Below are 27,488 nucleotides of genomic sequence, written 5' to 3'. Positions count from 1 at the left end.
TTGTCCTCATTTGTAAGTCGCTTTGGATAAAAGCGTCTGCTAAATGACTAAATGTAAGTAAAACAATTGAAAGTGGGGGGAAAATCTCATTATGAAATAAATGTTTTTCTCCAATGCATGTTGGCCACAATTACTGGCACCCCTAGAAATTCTTATGAGTAAAATATCTCTGAAGTATATATTTACATTTTTTATAGCACACCAGGGTGACTAGGAGCGTGAAATTGTCCAGCCATGGCTTCCTGTTCCACAGGATTATAAATATGAGGAACACAAAGGCCAAATTCCCTTAATCATCCATCAGACGTTTTAGTGAAGGAAGTGATGTGTGAGCCTCACCGCTGGCGTCTGCTGTCGGCACATGAACACGATGAAGATGACGCCCAGTAAGATGCCTACACTGATCACTATGAAGGGGATGTTGACGATCACATTAGCCTCGGTAACAACCGCATACAGCTTCTTGGCAGATTCCTCGTCAATAAGGACGCTCTGGAAAACAGGATGGAAGCGTTTAGAAGATAAGAAGAGACAGAAATGAAGAAAAACACTTTCATATTTCCTGCTCAGGCGCTTTGTTGTTCTGTCTGATAATGTGAACTCAAAATAACTGCTTTAGAGTTAAGATCTCATTCGACAGAACTATGATCTTTTTCATTTAGTGCACTTTTATCCAGAAAAAAAAAAATCATCTAATCCTCTAATGCTGAGACTGGTTTATCTCTTTATTTTTAAACATGAGTCAAGCTGATGCAACCACATCTCTCTCTGCTTCATTTACTCTTTCATGCCTTGTGTCGTTCAAAGGTTAATATACATTTTGCATCGTGTTTGGACGCTTTATCTGTTGCACTTTTCACCTGATTTTGCATCTCAACAAAGCAACAATACACATGTGATGAAAAAGTCAAGACAGAAGCGCTTGACCCGTCGGGACTGCAGCTTCACAGAAAATCATGATATTCATGTTTATAATATCTTATTATCTTCATGCCTTACAGTTGCCTTTAGCAAGTTAGATCTGGATGATAACAGAGTTGAATTTTGTGACGATATATAAACAATCCAGCAGTTGAGGTTTGCTATATGATATTTGTGGCTTTATGTGAGAGTGAAAAAAAGTGAAAGTGACGTTTTTCAGTCATTTTTCTGGGAAGTGAGCCCATGACCTTGACATTGCAACTATTTGAGTTTATCTATTTGAACTGGACAGGAACACATGTTCTGACACGTAGACAAACTTGACATGCTATAAAAGCCTTGTAGAAAAATACAGATGATGATTTTCTAAAAATTTACCTCATTAAGGTACATCACTGGAAACACCAGCATCCGGATCTTGCCAGTTTGACTGCAAAACAAAAAAGAAAATATGATTTTGATGGTATGTGAAGATGTTTTGAGCAGGCTTATTATAGAAGATTTTAGTTACTTGAAAGAAAAGAAAATCTGGAAAAAAAAAACAATAATTTTCATTAAGCTTAAGTACTAAAAGTACTAAAATAACTAAAACAAATAAAATAAAATAAACTATATATATAAAAATTAAAATAAAAACAAAATTACTAAAACTTTAACTAAAATTAAAGTGAAACCAGAAAAAAAATATGAACTAAATATTAACTAAAATTATAATATATAATAACACCCATCAACACCCATGGATTTAGTCCCATCAACAGAGGTTTGAATATATATATATATATATATATATACATACTTGTATATATATTCTTATTTTTGTTAAGTTTAACTTGAATTACAAAAATAACTAGTGCAAAACTAAATAAACTAAAATTAAAATTAATAAATAAAAATAAACTATATAGATTAGGGATGGAAAGCTTCACTAATTCGCATCGGTGCATCAGGATAAAAGTTAACGATGGGATACATCGATTTAAACAAGTGTGCATCGGATACAAGTTGCCATTTGTATCACAATGCATTGTTTCTAACATATCTGCATCGGTAAAAACTGATTTATTTATGTATAATTATTAGTAGATGTGCTATACTTTTATTATTTAGAAAGTGATCTATAATTTGTGATCAATGTTTTATATGTAGATTGATTTCTCCTCTCTATAAGCTGTTTCTCAAGCACGTTCTCTCATCACCGATACCGTGACGTATCACAACACTACAGAGACCGAGGCGAGTCCTGAGAGTCACATAGAATATAGATGAACATGGCTGTCTATCTGAACCAAAGAAATAAAAGCCAACTATCTGTACCATATTGAATTGCATAGCTTATTTTTTTCTATCGCATTGAATTGCATGGTGTTGAATCGAATCGAAATCGAATCGCACTGCATCGTAACAGGGGTGAATCATTTCACATCACATCGGTAGCTGCTTCATATGTATCCTTCATGTATCGTATCGTTGGCTGTGCATTTAAATGCATATCGCATCGGCCTCAGTTATGGAGATGCACATCCCTAAAATATATATATTTTTAAAAACAAAATCTAATAAAAATGACAAAAACACACAACAAAATTACAAATTTACAAAATAAAATATTAACTAAAACTCTAACAGTATGCTAAAATAACACTGCTTGTTTAGACCAATCAGCATGGATTGAGACGAATGCAAATGGACACACACACATACATCTCTTCAAGTAAAAGCCTCTCAGACACACACTATCAGATGAATGGGACTGTGGGAAGTCAGCTCAGGCCTGTGTGTCACACTGATAATTCTAGGCGAGGAGAGATGTTTTCCATTCACACTCCATTCATTCACAGGATTTATCTGTGCTCTCAGATAGATCGCATTTCAAAACCAAGCCAACGAGCTGTCGGCTCAAGTGGGACGTTTGGCAGCGTCGGGTCTTCGTTCGCGTCATTGGACCACTTGACCCCCAAACAGACTCGGAAACCGATCCTCTCGCTTCACGTCCTAAAATAACTCCAACACGCAGCTGTCAATCATTACAGCTGGATGACCTACTTCAGGTCATGGTTCAGGAGAGACTTATGTAATGAGCTCATGTAACCCTAACACACCTTACTCAATCAGAAGTTGTTCTGGAGTTACAGATTAAAATAATCCATCTGTGGTCAATTTTACATTATAACATCAAACTTTCAGCATTTGACAGTGAAAGAGTATCAATCAAATTAAATGCATCAAAACTAATTAACTGGAGAACAACAAGTTAAAGAAGGTGAAATGACATTTCTGGTAAGTCAACAGAAAAACACAAATGCTAAAACGTGTTCAAACTGTACTATATTAAACTATAAACATGCAAATGACACCACAAACTATGTGCATATAGTGGCTATAAAAATAACAGGTTTTGGAGAAATAAAAAATGTAAACCGTGGCAGATATTTTTCCACCTGTAATGCAATTTTGAAACCAACACAATTCATGTAACAAACAATAAAAAAAACTTTTATGGAAAAATATAATATAGAAACTAGTGCTGTCAAACGATTAATCGCGATTAATCGCATCCAAAATAAAAGTTTTTGTTTACGTAATACATGTATGTGTACTGTGTATATTTGTTATGCATATATAAATACACACACATACAGTATATATATATCATATATAAATATATTTAATATATAAACATAACATATTTTTCTTAAAAATATACATGCATGTGTGTGTATTTATATGTACATAATAAATATACACAGTATACACATATATATTATATAAACAAAAACTTTTATTTTTAATGCGATTAATCGCGATTAATCATTTGACAGCACAAATAGAAACATAAAATATAAAGCAATATAAAATATAAAACAATATTTTTTTCTTGAATTTTATTGGTTTTAATATCGTATTAAAGGTGAAAAAGATCAGACAAGATTTATCTTGGATTTATTTTTATGTCACACAGAGGTGTGTGTAGACACTATTTCTAGATTTCTCTATTTTTTTGAAGGAAATGTCAGCAGTCCATGCTAAACTAACTCGGGTCACCGAGAGACTCATCCTCACCTGAATCCCTGGATCTGATGCAGGTAGACGTTCACCTGTACACGCTTCGCACCCCGAAGCAACATTCCAGTGAGCTGAGAACACAAACACACACAAAATCAACATCAGATTCCCTAATAAATCTGACTATTGGTTAATATTACTCAATACTGGCTTCTCACAAATCCCCGGGGGCTTGTGAGATGATGAAAGGCTAATAATAAATTAGATCATAAATGTAAAATTTCAATAAAAACATATAAATAAGACACTAAAATGTTAAACAAATAAATAATTTTAAAATAATAACTAACAAAAAATTGATTAATATACTCATTATATGCACAATATATGCACTTTATAATCATTATATACACACTATGCTAATTATATGTACATTATACTCATTATATGCATACTATACTCCTTAAATGCACACTATATGCATTCTATACTCCTTATATGCACACCATATTCATTATATATACATATATTATATACATTATATATCACGATGCAAATCGTTGCAAAGCAGCTTTACAGAAAATTTAAGTTTCTACATTATATTTAGTAGTAGCTTATCAGTGGTGACTATCTCAAGTTGATGTCCATATGGCAGAAATGTACAGTAAATATCCTGCAGTTAGTTAATGTCATGTAATCACACAGACAGTGAACACTATTAACTGCAATGATTATATGTTGCGATCAAACTTATAGCAAAATTTGGTAGTTTTGTATGTTATGCACACTATCATTATATGCACATTATAATCAACACACACTATACTCATTATATGCACATTATACTCCTTAAATGCACACTATATGCACTCAATACTCCTTATATGCACACTATAGTATATACTCATTATATGCCCATAATACTCATCATATGCACACTTTACTTCTTAAATGCACATTATACTTGTCATATGCTATGCACACTATACTCATATACACACTACAACTACACTATTAAGTACCAGTCAAATCAGGGGTTTTCAAACATTTTAGATGATATGGAGTGTGTGTGTGCGCGTGTATGCATCTTACAGCACATCTGCGACCCATTTAACGCTCAAACGCAAAAACGTTTATAGGTGGGAATTTGCCTATGTGCTGTGTGCCAAAGGCATGATGGGAACTGATATGAGAAAACATTTCATAAAGCGACACACACATTCCCAGCAATAGAAGAGATTCCCGTCACGTGCACATAACAAAAGTCTTGACTCTATCCTTCAGTAGAAATAAAATAAAATAACAGTATATATATATAATTCAGTACCATGGTACGTGGTGGTATTACCATCTGATACGGTTACTGTAGCACAGTTTTATAGGGTAGAAGGAGCACCTGAACCTGTTCCAAGTGAACCTATACAAACACCATAAAACACACACATAGTGCACTTTATCCTGCTGATCCGTGGAGATCCCAAACCTGCAGCAAAAGCACTTATCAAACACACATGTGCAGTTATTTAACATGCTCCTGGAAGAATCTAGTGCTCCTGTAATTTTGTTTTATTGAATGTCTAAAGTCTTTTGTACAAATGGGTTTGTAGAAACTCTGACTGTAAACTAAACAAACTCCCACGACACAAAAAAACCAAAACAGCCACTGGTTTAATTACTAACTACCTGCTGGGAAGTGGGACTCGTCTGGACTAGCTGGGAAATCAGATAACATCATCCTAACATCATCTGCTTTATCAGAGAGTGACTCAGACACAAGCGTAAAATGTGTGTTTGTTCTGTCAGTAAATAATGAAACACATAGTGCACTTTATCCTGCTGATCCGTGGAGATCCCAAACCTGCAGCAAAAGCACTTATCAAACACACATGTGCAGTTATTTAACATGCTCCTGGAAGAATCTAGTGCTCCTGTAATTTTGTTTTATTGAATGTCTAAAGTCTTTTGTACAAATGGGTTTGTAGAAACTCTGACTGTAAACTAAACAAACTCCCACGACACAAAAAAACCAAAACAGCCACTGGTTTAATTACTAACTACCTGCTGGGAAGTGGGACTCGTCTGGACTAGCTGGGAAATCAGATAACATCATCCTGACATCACCTGCTTTATCAGAGAGTGACTCAGACACAAGCGTAAAATGTGTGTTTGTTCTGTCAGTAAATAATGAAATACAGATGCTGTTATTCATTCATTCACTCGCTCTGGATCTGTAGCAATGCTATCAGTCAGAAATCTTTTAGAATGAAACTGAATCTGTGTCTCATTAGTATTGTAGGCCTGAAGCCTGAGTGTGGTGTGATGACGCCCTCTTATGGCAGTGCAGATAAACACATACTGTATACATTATCTACACTACATACTCATTATATACACACACTATATTTATTGTATACATGCTATACTTATTATATACATACTATACTCATATGTACTCTATAAACATTACATACACACTATACTCATATACACTATACTAATTTACATTATACACATTATTTACATGTATACTACTCATATGCACGCCATACTCATACACACAGATACACACTATACTCATTATATACACACTATATATACATGCTACACTCATTACACACACACTATACTCTATATATAAATGCTACACTCATTATATATATTCAAACTATACTCATTATATACATATTATATATATAAAAGCTACATGCTATACTCATAAGCACACTATACTCGTATACACTATACTTATTATTTACATGTATACTCATTATATACACACTATATATTTAAAAGCTACACTCTATACTCATTCTATACATGCTATACTCATATGCACACTATACACTATACTTATTATTTACATGCATACATATTATTTGCATCAATTGCATGCTATACTTTTTTGCACACTATACTCGTAGACATGCTTTACTCATATGCACACTATACTCATATACACTATACTCATTGTTTATACTCATTAGATGCACACTATACACATTACATGCACATTTTGCTCATTATATGCACACTATACTCATTATATGCACACTATGCTCATTATATGCACACTATACACATTATATGCACACTATGCTCATTATATGCACACTATACTCATTACATGCACACTATGCTCATTATATGCACACTATACACATTATATGCACACTATGCTCATTATATGCACACTATACACATTACATGCACATTATGCTCATTATATGCACACTATACACATTACATGCACATTATGCTCATTATATGCACACTATACACATTACATGCACATTATGCTCATTATATGCACACTATACACATTACATGCACATTATGCTCATTATATGCACACTATACTCATTATATGCACACTATACTCATTATATGCACACTATGCTCATTATATGCACACTATACGAAAAAGATCAGACAAGATTTATCTTGGATTTATTTTTATGTCACACAGAGGTGTGTGTAGACAGTATTTCTAGATTTCTCTATTTTTTTGAAGGAAATGTCAGCAGTCCATGCTAAACTAACTCGGGTCACCGACAGACTCATCCTCACCTGAATCCCTGGATCTGATGCAGGTAGACGTTCACCTGAACACGCTTCGCACCCCGAAGCAACATTCCAGTGAGCTGAGAACACAAACACACACAAAATCAACATCAGATTCCCTAATAAATCTGACTATTGGTTAATATTACTCAATACCGGCTTCTCACAAATCCCTGGGGGTTTGTGAGATGATGAAAAGCTAATAATAAATTAGATCATAAATGTAAAATTAAAATAAATACATTTTCAATAAAAACATATAAATAAGACACTAAAATGTTAAACAAATAAAGAATTTTAAAATAATAACTAACAAAAAATGTATGAATATACTTTACATTATATGCACAATATATGCACTTTATAATCATTATATACACACTATGCTAATTATATGTACATTATACTCATTATATGCATACTATACTCCTTAAATGCACACTATATGCATTCTATACTCCTTATATGCACACCATATTCATTATATATACATATATTATATACATTATATATCACGATGCAAATCGTTGCAAAGCAGCTTTACAGAAAATTTAAGTTTCTACATTATATTTAGTAGTAGCTTATCAGTGGTGACTATCTCAAGTTGATGTCCATATGGCAGAAATGTACAGTAAATATCCTGCAGTTAGTTAATGTCATGTAATCACACAGACAGTGAACACTATTAACTGCAATGATTATATGTTGCGATCAAACTTATAGCAAAATTTGGTAGTTTTGTATGTTATGCACACTATCATTATATGCACATTATAATCAACACACACTATACTCATTATATGCACATTATACTCCTTAAATGCACACTATATGCACTCAATACTCCTTATATGCACACTATAGTATATACTCATTATATGCCCATAATACTCATCATATGCACACTTTACTTCTTAAATGCACATTATACTTGTCATATGCTATGCACACTATACTCATATACACACTACAACTACACTATTAAGTACCAGTCAAATCAGGGGTTTTCAAACATTTTAGATGATATGGAGTGTGTGTGTGCGCGTGTATGCATCTTACAGCACATCTGCGACCCATTTAACGCTCAAACGCAAAAACGTTTATAGGTGGGAATTTGCCTATGTGCTGTGTGCCAAAGGCATGATGGGAACTGATATGAGAAAACATTTCATAAAGCGACACACACATTCCCAGCAATAGAAGAGATTCCCGTCACGTGCACATAACAAAAGTCTTGACTCTATCCTTCAGTAGAAATCAAATAAAATAACAGTATATATATATAATTCAGTACCATGGTACGTGGTGGTATTACCATCTGATACGGTTACTGTAGCACAGTTTTATAGGGTAGAAGGAGCACCTGAACCTGTTCCAAGTGAACCTATACAAACACCATAAAACACACACATAGTGCACTTTATCCTGCTGATCCGTGGAGATCCCAAACCTGCAGCAAAAGCACTTATCAAACACACATGTGCAGTTATTTAACATGCTCCTGGAAGAATCTAGTGCTCCTGTAATTTTGTTTTATTGAATGTCTAAAGTCTTTTGTACAAATGGGTTTGTAGAAACTCTGACTGTAAACTAAACAAACTCCCACGACACAAAAAAACCAAAACAGCCACTGGTTTAATTACTAACTACCTGCTGGGAAGTGGGACTCGTCTGGACTAGCTGGGAAATCAGATAACATCATCCTGACATCACCTGCTTTATCAGAGAGTGACTCAGACACAAGCGTAAAATGTGTGTTTGTTCTGTCAGTAAATAATGAAATACAGATGCTGTTATTCATTCATTCACTCGCTCTGGATCTGTAGCAATGCTATCAGTCAGAAATCTTTTAGAATGAAACTGAATCTGTGTCTCATTAGTATTGTAGGCCTGAAGCCTGAGTGTGGTGTGATGACGCCCTCTTATGGCAGTGCAGATAAACACATACTGTATACATTATCTACACTACATACTCATTATATACACACACTATATTTATTGTATACATGCTATACTTATTATATACATACTATACTCATATGTACTCTATAAACATTACATACACACTATACTCATATACACTATACTAATTTACATTATACACATTATTTACATGTATACTACTCATATGCACGCCATACTCATACACACAGATACACACTATACTCATTATATACACACTATATATACATGCTACACTCATTACACACACACTATACTCTATATATAAATGCTACACTCATTATATATATTCAAACTATACTCATTATATACATATTATATATATAAAAGCTACATGCTATACTCATAAGCACACTATACTCGTATACACTATACTTATTATTTACATGTATACTCATTATATACACACTATATATTTAAAAGCTACACTCTATACTCATTCTATACATGCTATACTCATATGCACACTATACACTATACTTATTATTTACATGCATACATATTATTTGCATCAATTGCATGCTATACTTTTTTGCACACTATACTCGTAGACATGCTTTACTCATATGCACACTATACTCATATACACTATACTCATTGTTTATACTCATTAGATGCACACTATACACATTACATGCACATTTTGCTCATTATATGCACACTATACTCATTATATGCACACTATGCTCATTATATGCACACTATACACATTATATGCACACTATGCTCATTATATGCACACTATACTCATTACATGCACACTATGCTCATTATATGCACACTATACTCATTATATGAACACTATGCTCATTATATGCACACTATACACATTACATGCACATTATGCTCATTATATGCACACTATACTCATTATATGCACATTATGCTCATTATATGCACACTATACTCATTATATGCACACTATACTCATTATATGCACATTATGCTCATTATATGCACACTATACTCATTATATGCACACTATGCTCATTATATGCCCACTATGCTCATTATATGCACACTATGCTCATTATATACACACTATACTCATTATTTGCACACTATGCTCATTATATACACACTATGCTCACTGTATGCACACTATGCTCATTATATACACACTATACTCATTATATGCACACTATGCTCATTATATACACACTATACTCATTATATGCACACTATACTCATTATATGCACACTATACTTGGGTTTACAAATATTTCTAAAATATAAAGGCACCTATATATTTTCACATAAATGTTAAATGAAAAATTCAGAGAAAATATTTTATGTGATAGCGTATGGATCATATGGCGATATGACTGATGGAAAGTGTGTCAATCACTAATATATATATACAGTGGGTACGGAAAGTATTCAGACCCCCTTAAATTTTTCACTCTTTGTTATATTGCAGCCATTTGCTAAAATCATTTAAGTTAATTTTTTTTATGGATCATAAGAGTGAAAAATTTAGGGGGGTCTGAATACTTTCCGTACCCACTGTATATATATACTTCCACTTCCATGTTAATCTTTGTTGTTCATCTGAACCTGCAACCGCAACGAGTGACACATGATGAGACATTATTTTCGCTTGTTTTAGATTGTAGCTCCACCTACAGTTAAATCTCATTGGTCTAAAATCACACTCCACCATGGGATATTCTTGTATCTCTCACTGTTGTCTGATGCTTGAAGATAACGCACAATAAAACAAATGCATGTTCCGAAAGGTGTATGTTTATCAACCGAGAGGATAATTTACTGTTTTATCACTGCAAACATTGGATAAATGTGATCCTGGGTGCCACATGCTCATATGATGTCATACAGAGAGGATTTCTGCACAATAAAGCATCACCTGCCTGTGATTATATTGCACTTTTCTGAAAGGTGAGTTGGAATTCTCTACTTGGAAACATGCAAGTGCATGAATAAACCATAAACATCAAACACATTCTGGCTGGCTGTGATTTTGCAGCTCCATGCAGCATTTTGCTTTCAGTGAGGAGAAAAAATGTCAGTTTTTGATCAATTCGTCAGACTTTTTCATCAGGTTTATACAGACTTACCGGGTTGACGTCAATGACCGTCTCGTGCTCCTCCTTGTTGGGATTCATCCCGAACACATCCTGGACGAATCTGTCATCTGCCTGGTAGAAATGAGGGGAGGACATGATGATGGGCACACCTGAGAGGAGACACACACATGTTAGCGGGACGTCCCACGTCTGTACGATGACAAACAGCATTCAGACTCTCACTGACCTTCTTTGCAGACGCTGACGTTGAGGAGGCCGGAGCCGAGACAGTTCCCGGCCGGCACACAGAAGCCTGCGTTATCCGGGTTAATCGTAAGATTGGCGAAAACCTCGCTGGGTGGGACAAAGCGGAAACCGGGAACCCCTCGTACGCTCACGTCAGACTCGTACTGGGCATATATAGACCTGTCAACAAAAACATGCAGTAAACACACACTGATTCCACTGAAAGACAGTTTTATTTAGGACTGTGATTGTTTCCTTATTTAAGTAAACAAGCAATAAATCTGAAAAGCAGATTTGTGTTTCAGTTTGACCTACTTCTCAGATTTAACAGCTTTGTTTGTGTGACTATAATTTCCCTGTAAAATGGTTTTGGCTAAAGAACTGTTTCTTTTATAACATGTTTTTATATGTTTGATAATCACTTCAGTAAACTGCTGAATAGTTTTGCTTGATTGGAGGCCTGAATTAGACCTAATTAAACAACCACAGAAAGCTGCATGACGAATCACACATGCTTGGCCCACATACAGTATGTGACCTGATAGATAAAAAAAAAAAAACACACACTTTTAGGAAAAATGCTTGCTCACACATAAGCACTGAGTTCATCAGGTCACACGTTCAGAACCAATATGATCAATACTGAATCAATAACAGAATTCATAAACTAAACTTTTAATCAGTGACTCAGAAACCATTATTAATGTACAATAAAAATTGCAATAATAAAATATGTTTATACTTATATTCATGATTTGGCAACTGAATGTGAATATGCTAAAATATTGTTTAAATAGTTGATATTCATCATATTCATCATCATATTGAGTGAAATGAAGATCTGTAAGATCTGTTAGGTCACAGTGTGTTTAAGTGGTCTGCGTCCTCACCTGCACAGATCAGGGGAGAATATATAGAGTTTCTCTGTTTTTGTGATGACTGGATGGAAAGATGCTCCGTCAGTGCCGTTGATCCTGTTACAGCCTTCTGTACTCCACCAGTTCAATGTACTGACAAACAGAACAAATAATCCATAATTCACTCTGAGCACATGCTGATTGTGCAGCTCGTTCTAAATCCATTCATAAATCTTCTAGAGATAAAACGAGACGCTGAGTTTTCTGCTGATTTTACCTCTGTCCGTTCCACTCGTCTATACGAGCAAAGTCCTGATAATTCTGCTTCCCCGTGAAGAAAATATAATCACCGTCGTCGGTGCCATTTTTCTGAAACACAGTCAGTGACATGAGAATGAAACACTTGTACAAAAACACAATTAACAGATGTGTGTATCACGGAGAAACACAAATATTAAGTACAGTTACACTGAAGTCTCTTTTGTTCACCAAAGCTGCTTTTATTTGATCAAAAATACAGTAAAAATTCAGAAATATTACTACATTTTAAAATAGCAGTTTTTTATGTAAACATGTTAAAATGTAACTGATTCCTTCAGAAATCATTCTAATATGCTGATTTGCTCAAGAAACATTTCTGTTTATTATCAATGTTGAAATCAGTTGAATATTTTTGTTGAAACTGATACATTTCATTTTTCAGGATTCACAGATGAATAGAAAGTTCAAAAGAACAGCATTTATTTTAAATATAAATCTTTTGTAACACTGTAAATGTCTTTACTGTCACATTGAATCAATTTAATGCATCCTTAATGAATAAAAGTATTGAAAACTTATTTTTTCTGAAGCTGAACCTAATAATCAGCTAAAGAGAGAGCTACTGACTGATGCCACAAACCTCAAACAAAACACATGATTTGAGTCATTCTTGTCTAAAGCACAAACACTTCACAATGACGCACACACTGAACTTTATTAATTAGTGTTAGAGGTATAAAACTTGTACTAGTAATAGTGATGATTGACAGCAAACACCACGGCCACTAACCTTATAGAAAAGTCCGAAGTGGTCATCCATTGTGATAAATTTTTGGATTAATTTAAGCAGCGGATCTTCGTAACCCCACAGCAGGTCACCGACCCTGAACGTCCCAAACACACCGATGTTGTTTGATTTCATCAAGGCACTGACGAAGCCTTCAAACCATCTACCTTTGGCTTTCTCCATCACGGTCTGAAGTCAAAAACACCCATACACAGTGAATTATCTAATCTCAGATTTCATTTTTTTATGCAAACATAATTTCTTCTTTTTTATTTAGATTTTAGGGTGAAATGTGACACGCTTTCACGAGATTCACCCATTAAGCACGTGACATGCTCTCATCTCTCTGTGGTTTTAGTAGGTCAGAGATCACAATCTCACCACAGCGGGGATGTTGACTGTTCGGACGATGTCGTCCTCAGATCCGCGTGACATGTTGGGCTCAAACACGTACGTCTTCGGATTAACAGCCTCCACTCTGGTTCCGTTGTCCAGAAATTTCACTTCCTCCTTCGGCCGATACTCCCTGAAAGAGGAAACGCAAATGTGGCTCTTATTGACTTATGAAAATAACACTGTCATGGAGCTGAGCAATTTTAAAATAACAGATCATGTGATTCAGGACAAATAAATACTAAAATCTGAAGCGTTATGTGTTTTAAATGAACACAGAGCATCTGTTGTGTCATCAAACTTGTGCAAGAGAAAGCTGCAGCAAAAAGTAGTTTGATAAAGCTTAAAGTTTTGAAGTAGTTTTAAGTTCAACAAAGTTTTAAAAGCAGTTTTAAGTTTGAAGCCGTTTTAAAATCATTTTCAAGTTTGAATCAGTTTTAAAAGCAATTTTAGGTTTGAAGCAGTTTTAAACGCTTGAACTTTGAAAGCAGTTTTAAGTTTAAACAGTTTTAAAAGCTTGAAGTTTGAAGTAGTGATGGGAAGTCCGGTTCTTTTCTGTGAACCGGTTCTTTCGGACAGTTCGTTTCAATGAACCGGTTCAAAAAAACGGTTCATCGGTTCTTTTACGCCCTAACGTAATGACGTCATTCGCGATGACGTAATGATATCAAGTCTATCATCCCGGGCCGGGATGAAAATACACATTCAAATATATAAAGTCACTAATCATAACTTCAGTCAGTTAAAACATAATCATGATCTGAAAAGTTTACAATTAAGTTTTGCAACTAAGCACCCAAATACAGTAACAGACAGTATACGGGGATTTAAGTCTTGAAGATATAAAGTAAATAAATTGGAGACACGAACCGTTTCAAACGATTCAGTCCGATTTGGTGAACTGGTTCAACCGGTTCACTAAGAAGAACCGGTTAAATCGAACGATTCGTTCGCAAACCGGACATCACTAGTTTGAAGCAGTTTCAAGTTTGAAGCCGTTTTAAAAGCAGTTTTAAGTTTGAAGCAGTTTTAAATTTGAAGCCATTTTAAAAGCTGAAAATTACATTGTCATGGAGCTGATCAATTTTAAAACAACAGATCATGTGATTCAGGATTAATAAATATGGTTTTAAAGAACACAGAGCATCTGATGTGTCGTCAGACTTGTGAAAGAAAAAAACTGCAGCAAAAAGTGGTTTGATGTAGTTTAAAAAGCTTGAAGTTTTGAAGTAGTTTTAAGTCTAAAGCAGTTTTAAAAGCTTGATGTTAGAAGCCATTTTTAAAAGCAGTTTTAAGTACTACAAGCTTGAAGTTTGAAGCAGTTTTAAGTTTGAAGCAGTTTTAAATTTGAAGCCATTTTAAAAGCTGAAAATTACATTGTCATGGAGCTGAGCAATTTTAAAACAACAGATCATGTGATTCAGGATTAATAAATATGGTTTTAAAGAACACAGAGCATCTGATGTGTCGTCAGACTTGTGAAAGAAAAAAACTGCAGCAAAAAGTGGTTTGATGTAGTTTAAAAAGCTTGAAGTTTTGAAGTAGTTTTAAGTCTAAAGCAGTTTTAAAAGCTTGATGTTAGAAGCCATTTTTAAAAGCAGTTTTAAGTACTACAAGCTTGAAGTTTGAAGCAGTTTTAAGTTTGAAGCAGTTTTAAATTTGAAGCCATTTTAAAAGCTGAAAATTACATTGTCATGGAGCTGAGCAATTTTAAAACAACAGATCATGTGATTCAGGATTAATAAATATGGTTTTAAAGAACACAGAGCATCTGATGTGTCGTCAGACTTGTGAAAGAAAAAAACTGCAGCAAAAAGTGGTTTGATGTAGTTTAAAAAGCTTGAAGTTTTGAAGTAGTGTTAAGCATAAAGCAGTTTTAAAAGCTTGATGTTAGAAGCCATTTTTAAAAGCAGTTTTAAGTACTACAAGCTTGAAGTTTGAAGCAGTTTTAAGTTTGAAGCAGTTTTAAATTTGAAGCCATTTTAAAAGCTGAAAATTACATTGTCATGGAGCTGATCAATTTTAAAACAACAGATCATGTGATTCAGGATTAATAAATATGGTTTTAAAGAACACAGAGCATCTGATGTGTCGTCAGACTTGTGAAAGAAAAAAACTGCAGCAAAAAGTGGTTTGATGTAGTTTAAAAAGCTTGAAGTTTTGAAGTAGTGTTAAGCATAAAGCAGTTTTAAAAGCTTGATGTTAGAAGCCATTTTTAAAAGCAGTTTTAAGTACTACAAGCTTGAAGTTTGAAGCAGTTTTAAGTTTGAAGCAGTTTTAAAAGCAGTTTTAAGTTTTAAAAACTTGACGTTTGAAGCAGTTTTAAAAGCTTGAAGTTTGAAGCGGTTTTAAGTTAGAAACAGTTTTTAAAAGTAGTTTTAATTTTGAAGCAGTTTTAAAAGCCGTTTAAAATTTTCAAAAGCTTGAAGTTTGAAGCAGTTTTGGCTTTGAAGCAGTTTTATGCTCGAAGCAATTTCACATTAAAAAGCCCATAAACTTCATAATATCATATATTTATATTTCACATCCTACTCAATGTGTACATGTACAAAAATCTGTGCAAATGACAGTAACAAGAAAAAAAGTGTTTTCTAGACATGGTATTATTAAGTAATTTCTCTCCTTGAAGAAGCATATGCCATATGAATAGTATATTACTTCAATACCATAGTTGATAGCATCATATTAGTGTATATATAAAGCGGCTTAAATATGTCAATACTCTTTTAAACAAACTTTAATCTAAACTAAATCTAAAATGAAAATACGACTACAACTACTACTACTAATAATGCTTGATTTATTTAATATTATAATGTGATATTACAAAAAGACATCATATTATAATACATACTACACTACTTATATGTCTGATTATTATTTACATTTAGTTATTTAGCAGACACATTTATCCAAAGCGACTTACAAATGAGGACAATAGAAGCAATCAAAATCAACAAAAGAGCATCATATCATTTAAATGTAACTTTACATTCATGTAAATATCATGGTGAATAAATATGGTGTATATTATTGTTTCATATTATTACAACATTATGCGAGTTGAAAATAATAATAATGATTTATATAATATTATGATATTCTAATAAAATACATTACTGTATATTACGTTATAATACATACTATAATATTACATGTATTGCTATTAATATAAAACATTATATATTATGAACTTTAAACTGTATTAACATGAAATTTCAAAATAATGCTAGAAAAAATATTTTGAACATGGCAACTCCATAAACAATGTAAATACCATGGTGTATATTAAGGGTTCATACAATTATGTGAGGATAATAATAATAATGTTAGATATAATAATATTAAACAATGTCGGCGCCGATGGCCTGCGCCGGGCGTCCCGAGTTCGAGTCCCGGCTCGTGGACCTTTCCCGATCCCACCCCCCTCTCTCTCTCTTTACAGATAAAGCTCTGAAAATACTGGCAAATATGTCAGGGTGTGTTTATACAACAATGATCGTACTAAAAATGGAAACGTTCCTTTTCATTTTTGAAACATTTCATGTACAGACGACAACATTGTCAAAACAATCCACGTTCATACGAATCCGCGAAAATGACCAAAAATGCTGTATTATTCATGCCAGACCAGCAGTTGGCGATTTCACTTTGCCTGCGCACATACACATTCCTATAGACTGAAGATGTAAAATGCATGTGCATGAAATAACCGTCAGGGGCGTGTCTACGTGGTGGCCAGGGGTGGCACCGGCCCCCCCTGAAATTTGGCTGGCCACCCCAGGTGCCCCCCCCACCTACCAGATGTCTTGCGATAGGCTCGCGTGAGGACGAATCTCTCCACTCTCACTTGTTTAGTGAGTGTACACGATGTATTATCGTTCTGCAAACACAACAACAGCAAAAATGCCACTAAATTGGACAAAAATGCCCTTGCACAAACAAATTAAATCTATTACGTCTGTTGCTAACAAAGTGAATATGAAAAGACAGTGTCGATTGTGGCATTAAATTAAGATCTGCTCATGTTGCACCGTATTTCATTTTAGGTGTTTTACAGTGTTGAGCATTTTAACCAATCACACACAATTCTGTTGAGCTTAGGAATGCAATGGCCAATCAGAGGCGTTCAGATGAGTCATCGTTGAAACTCATCAGTTTTGCTGAGTGCGCGCGTGTTCGCTGACTGAATTCCGGACTCTTGCGAATTCTCTCATCATAAACAAAAAAGCGCAGATGTACGTACAATGTAAGTAAGAGATTAATTTCACAGTGTATACAGCTTCAGTGATTATAACGGTAGTTTTGTTTTTTTTAAAGTGCTTAAACTCGCGATAGATCAATGTTAGTGATAATGTCACTTTCTATATATAATTCATTCGCTGTTTGAATAACAGTGGAAACGAAACGTTTTTATCAATTTCTAACATTTTTATTTTATTAATAATTAATCACGTTAAATACAAATTCAGGTCGGCGCAGATGGCCTCGTGGGCAGCATGCCGACATGTAGCGCCTTTTGCGCTTCGGGCGTCCCGAGTTCGAGTCCCGGCTCGTGGACCTTTCCCGATCCCACTCTCTCTCTCTCTCACCCACTTTGCTTCCTGTCGACCTACTGTCCTATCTAAATAAAAAAGGCATAAAATGCCAAAAATAAATCTTAAAAAAAAAATAATCATAATACAAATTCAGTCCCATTAAAAAAAAATTTTTTTAGCCTACATGGCACCCATGTCTGGTTCTTGCCTAAAAAGATGGGTTTATTATGTTTAATAGATTTGGCTGCTTTTAGCCTTACCCTGGAGTTGGTTCACCCTCCGCCTATGGTTTACACAGTGAAGATAAGGGTATCGTTTTCAAAAGTTTGCATTTTTGATTAATTGAACCTCTCTCTCTCTCTCTCACCCACTTCACTTCCTGTCGACCTACTGTCCTATCTAAATAAAAAAGGCATAAAATGCCAAAAATAAATCTTAAAAAAAAAAAATATTAAACAATATACTAAGATATTATAATATGATAAAAATATCTCTGCTGCATTTCTTACAAATCAACATGAGATGTCACTTTCTGAGCACAACACAAAATACACATGTACAGTCACAGCATATGAAGAACACAACATAAATATGATATGAAAAACACGACACACTCATACTCACTGACCTCTTTTATTGTGTTGTTTATGAGCTTCTGGAAGACCTGCGTCAAAGCCATCGCAATCCCGGCGATTAACAGCAGAACGCAGAGGATCCCTGCGCCGTAAACACAGCAGGACCGGAGCATGATCCGGTTCGGTTCGGCTCTGACAGGGACGGACAAAGACACAGCAGCTGAACCGGACTCGAGAGTGTTTACATGTGTCAGCAGCAGCACTCAGAGAGAAATAAAACATCGAGACGCAAAGCAAGTTTCCAGCAGGGGGCGCTCGACGGCGCACTGAGACGATCCTCCATAGAAACCCATTCAAAACTCGCGACGGGGTTTGTGTTATTAGAACACACGTGTACTCTGGAAAGCATAATCATTTAAAAAATATTGCCCCAAAAGATTTTTACATGACATGCAAAAGAAAATACGATATTTCATTCTGTTCAAAAAGACGTGTATATACGCAATGACAAACCCGATCAGCGATGAGAAAAGTATCAGGCATCACGTGACAGCGCGGTATACGCCGGCAATAAATTACACTCGAAAAATTCATTTTAATTGACATTTAAATTGAAAATACACAGTAAAGAATTAAAGTATTTATTATTATAAATTATCACTGGTCCAGTGAACCCGATCGATTAGCGACACGCCCATATTGAGACATTTCGCGCTGTTTACCGTCTTATCTTATTATATTTCTAGCGAGATATGAAAGAACCGCCGCCCACTCATGAGTCAGGAATTTTTATAACACATTATTATTCCCTCTATTTGATTCTGAGAGGATGTTCATGAGAAACTTCACTCGTTAGGTTCGACAGACCTTCACATTCCCCTGAATTACTGTGACATAAATAGACAATTTCGACCATTTATTATTGTTTTCCTGTCAATTATACATGTTTAGAGTGATTTAGAAAATCTGTAGGAGGAAAATCAAATGTCGGTTTCCATTTCGACGGATATAGTTTGAGTGGCGCAGCTAATGAGCGTAGAACATTTTGAGAAGTCATATGACCGACTGCGCATGCGCAGCTCGCAAAAGCTCGACTGAGTGGAGCGGCTAGCGAGCGTCTAGAGAAGGTCACGTGACTCAGTGCGCATGCGCAGAGCTGCTGGCGGCGGTTGTCTGAGTGATTTGAGTTTTCTGTTGGATGTTTAGCAGGCGTGTGTCTGTACAGATTCTTCTAATCTGCTTTACTTTAATTTAGCCTCACTTTCGCTTTCTGTTCGTGATCTGCACTGGGTTCATCCGGTGAGTTTCTGTTTTTGCACACACTCTGTCGTGAGCATTAAAGACATTAAACTTATTGTGGTACATTAATACATGTCTTTAAGGTCTATTTCCAGCAATAATTATGCAACAGAAACAGAAAAACCTGAAACTCCTGTCAAACATATTAACTTAAAAGTGTTAAAGTACTGAAAAACGTAAAACTAGGTTTTTACTAATCTTACTAAACTATTAAATCTAAGTTATCATTAGTTAGTGCAGTTTTTTAGATGTCACGGACCCCAAAATATGATCATCCCACTCAAAAAATATTAAAGACTATTAACATTTTAGAATAAAATTAAAACATAATAATAATTGTATTATAGATATGTGTAGAATAAAATTAGGGGGGAAAAATTTATAGATATGGAAATTCTTAGTTTTTACTACTTTAATTGCATTTGTTATACTAATAATTATAATAATGTACTGGTAAATGTATTATTTATTTAATATTTTAATACATTTTTACATTTATTTTAATACATTTATTTCGATTAAGCTTATTTTTTATTACTAAATTTGATTAAGCATTTTTTTTCATAGTTATAAATGTCATGCGACTTTCATACATACTTTCATTGGTTAAATTTTTTTTATTATTTAATTCTTTTTTATTATTAATATTTTTCATAGCTAAAAATGTCATGCAACTTATACATGCTTTTATTGGTTGGCAATAATTTTTTATTATTACTATTTTTTCATAGCTAGCTAGAAATGTCTTTAACATTTATACATGCTTTATGCATACTGTGTGTTAATGACACGTTAATGTAAGTGTATGTGTTTTTGTAGAGCGTCTGAGGACGGTCTGATGTCTCCTGAGTCGAGCGTCACGTCGCTATTGGCCGCTTCAGGACTCCTGCAGAGCTCCTTACATCCGGAGCCCGTCCCCAGCATCAAATACAGAGACAGACACTACATCTCTGCGTCAGAGGCGCTGGACGCTTACATCACTGACTTCCAGAGGAGTCTGCGAGACGCTGAGACCACAACCGGGAAACTTGAGCTGCCCAAAGAGATGACAAAACCTCATCCCAGAAACAGAGACGGTAAATCAGCACAGTACATGCAAATCAATTCATGTTTTAAGGAACATTCTAGGTTATGTGCACCATGCTGTCAGTCACTACAGACGGCTGTGAGAATAAAGCATTAAACCCCAAGGAGCCGTGGTTTACAGTGAATTTATAACAGCTAAGGGGCGTTGTTAGGCATGACGCGAAGCGGAGTAGCTGTTATAATTTCACTAAACCACGGCTTCACGGGGGTTATTGCTTTTATAAAACGGTTATTCCATATACGTATTTAGGTTTCACAGAATAAAACGGAACAAATAAAGTGTAATGATATTAATAAAAACCGTATTCTTCCACCAAACAATGTAGCTCCTCAGAATCAGTTGTGGTTGCAACAAAGTGGTTGCCGAGCAACACACAGAAGTAAACAAAGGTGTATGTTACTTTGTAGAGTCATTTACAACAGCTTCGAACGCGGCTCAGCCAATCAGAATCAAGCACCGGAACTCTGTTTTATAAATTGTATTTAACCTGGAATATTAGTTAAAACCAGCACCAGTGTGATTGTACTATCACTGCCATTTTATTATAGTTTCAATTATTATTTTGAATAGACTTTTATTTTTTTATTTTCATTTTTCATTCTGATTTTAGTTAAACTTGAGTAATTTATCATGTTTTGTTTAGTAAATTTTATGTGTTTTAGTTTTTATTTTTGTAAATATGTCTATGTAGTTTTTATCTTGCTCTTCTGTGATGCACTTTGGTCAGCCTAGTGGCTTGAACTTGAACTTGAAAGTTTTATTTGAAGTTAAACTAAATGAAAACAAGACGTACATATTTGGCAACTAGCGGAAATAAAATAAGTTTTATTTATTTTTTTATTTTTTTATATTCAGTTAACTTTTATGTCAAGTAACGAAACTGTATTTTTATATTTTTAGTTATAGTTAACTATAATAACTGATCAGCACAGTGTTATTTTAGTCTAATTAATATGCTATTTATTATTCATTAACAATATTATTATTGTTGTTGTTGATGTTGATGTTTATAATTTTTATTTTAGTATTTTCCAGATTTAATGTTTTTTTTATGAAATTTTTTTTTTGTAATTGTTGGCTTTTGTCGCTTTAATTAGTTTTTATTTTTTAAAACACGTTTATTTAATTTGTTTTAGTATTTATTTACATTTTAGTTACACTTTGTTTATTTTACTTTCAGTTTTTTTTTACATTTATTTGATTTCAATTAACCAAAATGCAATTTAATAGTTTTATTAACAATAACAACAAAGGAGGCAGTGTCCATTCTCTTGATTTGATGCATAACATCCAGTGTTTTTATTTGCTTTGACGAGTGCAGTACTGAAGACGAGTTTGACGGATGAAGAGCTGATCTTCCTGAACATTCCCGTCCGGAACAGAGACTCGGATCGGCTCAGTATGACCACTGATGACCTCTTGGCTCTCCCAAATGATGGCTCTCTCCCCGTGACCCGCACCTCGGCCCTCCTCTCCCGCTCTGGGAGCTTTCCGTTGGGATTGAGCTTCAACTCTAGCTCCCGGTCACACTCCCGGTCCATTATGGCTCATAAAAACTCCATAAGGCGTCCCGTCCCTGCGGATGATTTACTGATGGCTGGTTTGAGGTCACACCGTCAAGCTCCTCCCCCCAACATCCCGCCAGCCAATCGGACGCTTCCACCCGACACGCCCAGATCCAGTCATCTCCCGCGCTGGATGACCAGCCAGAAATCCGACATGGATGTTTCCGGGATGACCAGCGTTCCTGAGCTGAAGTATCCGGTGTGGCTGAGACAGTGTGAAGAATCCTCAGACGGCCAGCAGAGCGATCGTCCTCTTCCTCCCAGAGTTCCTTCATGGGTTAGAGAACTGGAAGAGTCCAGTGGAGAACGTCAGTCGGACGCTAAAGGTCAGCGAGGTGTCAAAGGTCACGCAGGAGAGCCGTATGGATCCCAGTCCATCAGTCAGTGCAGTCTGAGAGATCTGCGTTTACAGTTTGAGCAGAAACTCCAGGCAGCGAAGAGAGGACCGATTCATGAAGGACCTCTTTTCAAAGGTTTGCCAGTTTAAACAAACACCACCATCTAATTCTCAGAGGAATATTTCATCCAAAAATGAAAATAAAATGATGTATTTTTGAAGTTTTAAGTATTACTATGTACTCACTTTCATGGTGTTATTTATTTATTTCAGGTTTAGTAATTTAGTTCTTCGACTTAATGAATGAATGTATGATGCAGCGTTAAACTAAATGACTTAAACTAAATGAAAATTAAATGTCTTGGCAAGAGACAGTTTAATAATATTTTTTTAAATTTAATATTATCATTAATATTAAATTAATTCATATTTGAATTCGTTTTTATTTTTATATTTTCCACTTTTCCATCCATTTAAATTTTAGTTTAGGTTTTAGCTGTGTCTTGATTGGTTTCAAGAGTTTTTTTTTAATTGTGTTTATTCATTTTTAATTCAGTTTTAGTAATTATAGTACTTCAACTTAAATTAAAATTAAAAATGTTGTCTTGGCAACAAACTGAAATAAGTTATTTTAATACTTTTTATTTTATTTCAGTAATGTGTTTTAATATTTTTCTGTTTAATAGTATAATCCATATATTTAATATTTTTATTTCCCTCCGATTTTTCCATTCAATTAAATTTCATTAAAAAATACATTTTAGTTTAGCTTTGTGTTTTTTATGGGTTTCAATAGTTTTTTTTACTATTTGTTTTATTAATTTTTATTTTAGTTTTAGTAATTTTAGTACTTCAGATTAAACTACATGAAAATTAGAAATTGAACTGAAATGAAATAAGTGAATTAAGTTTTATTATAATAAAAGTTTTATATGTTTATTTTATTTAAATGAATGAAAATGTTTTTTAATATATTTAGTTTTAGTTTTAGACACAACACTAGCTCCATGTCATTCCAGATAAAACCCTCACTGGTCTCTTCTTGTGTTTCTCTCTGTTCAGATGATAAGATTGGTTCTCTGATCTTCAGAGCCGAGCAGATGTTAAACGCGCCTTCTTTTGCGCTCTGTGAGCCGGTGAAGGAGCACAACAGTTCAGGAGATACGGAGGACGCTCTGGACGCGGACCGATCCTGGGACAATCCCCCTGTGACGTTGTGAGTGATGGACAATGATGATATTTTCACATTGAATCTCAAGAAACTTCTATTATTTATTGGCAAAAATGTGCCTTTGGTTCTTAAAAGCAATGCAAAGGTGATGGATTTGATTCTCAGGGAGTGCATGATTGAATGCAGTGTAATTGCTTTGAATAAAAGCATGTAGTAAATGTAAATATAAAACATGTCCTACTGTCTGTAGTAAATCTCCAGTGCGTGTGGGTGGCGCTGATGAACCTCCAGCGCCGGAGGAACTTCAGAGGAGCAAGGTACAGTATGTGACAGTCATCATGATGTCTTCTGTTCATTTAAACTCAATGCTCTTCAGTGTAAATCTGTGTCTGGCTCCAGTCTGCAGCTTCCTGTTCATCAGGATACAGCAGCAGAAAGCATCCTGGTCCGGTGGAGGCGCTCAAACACATGCTGTTCCTCCTGCAGGCCGTCGAGCACAAGATCAGCCAATCACACGCCTCCGGTGACGCCAAAACCACTGCAGCTTCAGCCACACAGCTGGAGAGAGACACACCGGAGCCGGTGAGTGAAAAAACCTGCTTTGTTCCTGTTATAATTGACAAAGCTGTCAGTTTCATTGGTTAATATGTGACCCTGGAGCACAAAAGCAGTCATAAGTCGCTGGGGTATATTTGTAGCAATAGCCAAAAATACACTGTATGGGTCAAAATTATCCATTTTTCTTTTATGCCAAAAATCATTAGGATATTAAGTAAAGATCATGTTCCATGAAGATATTTTGTAAATTTCCTACCGTAAATATATCAAAACTTAATTTTTGATTAGTAATATGCATTGCTAAGAACTTCATTTGAACAACTTTAAAGATGATTTTCTCAATATTTAGATTTTTTTGCACCCTCAGATTCCAGATTTTCAAATATTGTCCTATCCTAACAAACCATACATCAATGGAAAGCTTATTTATTCAGCTTTCAGATGATGTATAAATCTCAATTTCCAAAGATTGACCCTTATGACTGGTTTTGTGGTCCAGGGTCACATATGGTGATCTAGTTTGTCACATTGTGGCAAATGTTAGTAAGAATGGTATAAGAATGACTTTTTTATGTATCAGGCAATATACAAAACAATTTACAAAAAACAAGAAATGTATTCATAAATGAGCAATATTGTTATACTTTTTGTACTGAGATGCAATAGCAAACTATGGAAGCCACAGTATAAAAAAGAAAGAACATTCTATAATTCAGATTTTTTCTTTCAATTCTGAGAAAAAAATCCAAAGTGTGAAAGAAAAAGTCACCAATTACCTTTTTTTTATTTTTTATTTTGTGGCGGAACAGAATTACGAGATGTAAACTCCGAATTGTGAGAAAGTTCTTTCAATTTGACATTTATATTTCGCAGTTATGGCTTTTTTGTTCTGAGAATTTAGAGTTTGTATCTCGCAATTTTGACTTTTTTTCAGAATTGTGAGGAAATAAGCCTGAAAGTCACAATTAACAATTTTTTTCAATTTTGTGGCATGAGAAAAAAAAACAGAATTGTGAGATGTAAAATTAGAATTTTATAAAGTCTGAATTCTGAGTTTCTTACGATTTTGATTTAGATCTTGTAATTCTGAATTTTTCCCTTAGAATTGCGAGGAAAAAAAATCTGAATTGTGTAGGGGGAAAAAGTCAGAATTACAAAATATAAACTCATAATTGTGAGATAAAAAGTCATTTTAATTTTTTTATATTGTGGTGGAAACAGGCTTCCATAGAGAACAGCAGAGAATATGTTATTATTACTCCTAATGTCTGATTTATTTTCTTTCCTTTGTGAAACCAGATGTTTTGCAGAATGTTCACGCTATGCTTTTCCACAAAATGAAAGTATTTTTTATACAGCTAAGCTGAAAAAAGAGGCAAAAAGGACAAAATACACTAAAAAAAAAATGCTGGGTTGTTTCAACCTAACTTTGGGTCAAATGTGGACTAACTCGGCTGTTGGGTTAAAATTTTTTTACATAAAATTGGTGTAACATAATATAATGAAAGTAGATCCATACTACATGCAGTATATTCCACTGAAGAAGTCACTATAAAGCTGATGTTTGGTGTTATTGATGAGCAAATATAATGCTTTTTTTAAGGTTCCTCAGCAGGAAACAGAAGAAACTGACCTGGGAAATGTGGAGTCATTACAGAGGTCAGGAGGCTCAGTGAAGCAGCGCTGATCTCATATCACGAATTCAAGCTGGTTCAGTGTTGTTGATCTTTGATCTGTTTTCTCAGAGCTCTTCATCACCTGGACAGACTGAAAACACTTGTGGACGACATGAACGAGAGGAAGGCCAGAGCAGAGGATGATGGGACAGATTGTACAGACACTCCTGCAGCTAATATCACAGACTGGGCCAGAATCAATAAACGGTTGTGATTTTTACATAAAATTGGTGTAACATAATATAATGAAAGTAGATCCATACTACATGCAGTATATTCCACTGAAGAAGTCACTATAAAGCTGATGTTTGGTGTTATTGATGAGCAAATATAATGCTTTTTTTAAGGTTCCTCAGCAGGAAACAGAAGAAACTGACCTGGCAAATGTGGAGTCATTACAGAGGTCAGGAGGCTCAGTGAAGCAGCGCTGATCTCATATCATGAATTCAAGCTGGTTCAGTGTTGTTGATCTTTGATCTGTTTTCTCAGAGCTCTTCATCACCTGGACAGACTGAAAACACTTGTGGACGACATGAACGAGAGGAAGGCCAGAGCAGAGGATGATGGGACAGATTGTACAGACACTCCTGCAGCTAATATCACAGACTGGGCCAGAATCAATAAACGGTTGTGAATCAGAAATCACAGACTGTTATTATCC

General features: G+C 34.7%; 2 protein-coding genes across 2 annotated transcripts; one reads left to right on the top strand and one right to left on the bottom strand.

The window, feature by feature from the left end:
* Positions 1-289: 289 nt before the first annotated feature.
* On the bottom strand, positions 290-19,238 carry LOC107717691 (lysosome membrane protein 2-like). The gene is made up of 10 exons (XM_016524526.1): positions 19,184-19,238; positions 14,010-14,188; positions 13,632-13,817; positions 12,858-12,949; positions 12,614-12,733; positions 11,725-11,903; positions 11,529-11,647; positions 7,495-7,568; positions 1,300-1,351; positions 290-492 (listed from the first exon to the last, which is right to left on the bottom strand). Exons 1-10 carry the CDS (start codon positions 19,236-19,238, stop codon positions 310-312), a joined length of 1,239 nt encoding a protein of 412 aa, XP_016380012.1. The 3' UTR covers positions 290-309.
* Positions 19,239-19,638: 400 nt separating this feature from the next.
* Positions 19,639-27,469, top strand: LOC107717690 (lung adenoma susceptibility protein 2-like). The gene is made up of 8 exons (XM_016524525.1): positions 19,639-19,691; positions 21,253-21,509; positions 22,842-23,558; positions 24,485-24,638; positions 24,844-24,910; positions 24,993-25,175; positions 27,175-27,230; positions 27,317-27,469. Exons 1-8 carry the CDS (start codon positions 19,639-19,641, stop codon positions 27,459-27,461), a joined length of 1,632 nt encoding a protein of 543 aa, XP_016380011.1. The 3' UTR covers positions 27,462-27,469.
* The last annotated feature ends 19 nt before the right edge of the window (positions 27,470-27,488 follow it).

The sequence above is a fragment of the Sinocyclocheilus rhinocerous genome, unplaced genomic scaffold, assembly GCF_001515625.1.
Source record: "Sinocyclocheilus rhinocerous isolate Xijiao unplaced genomic scaffold, SAMN03320098_v1.1 scaffold3043, whole genome shotgun sequence".
In the NCBI taxonomy this organism is placed as follows: domain Eukaryota; kingdom Metazoa; phylum Chordata; class Actinopteri; order Cypriniformes; family Cyprinidae; genus Sinocyclocheilus; species Sinocyclocheilus rhinocerous.
This window is presented reverse-complemented; position numbering and strand designations above follow the sequence as displayed.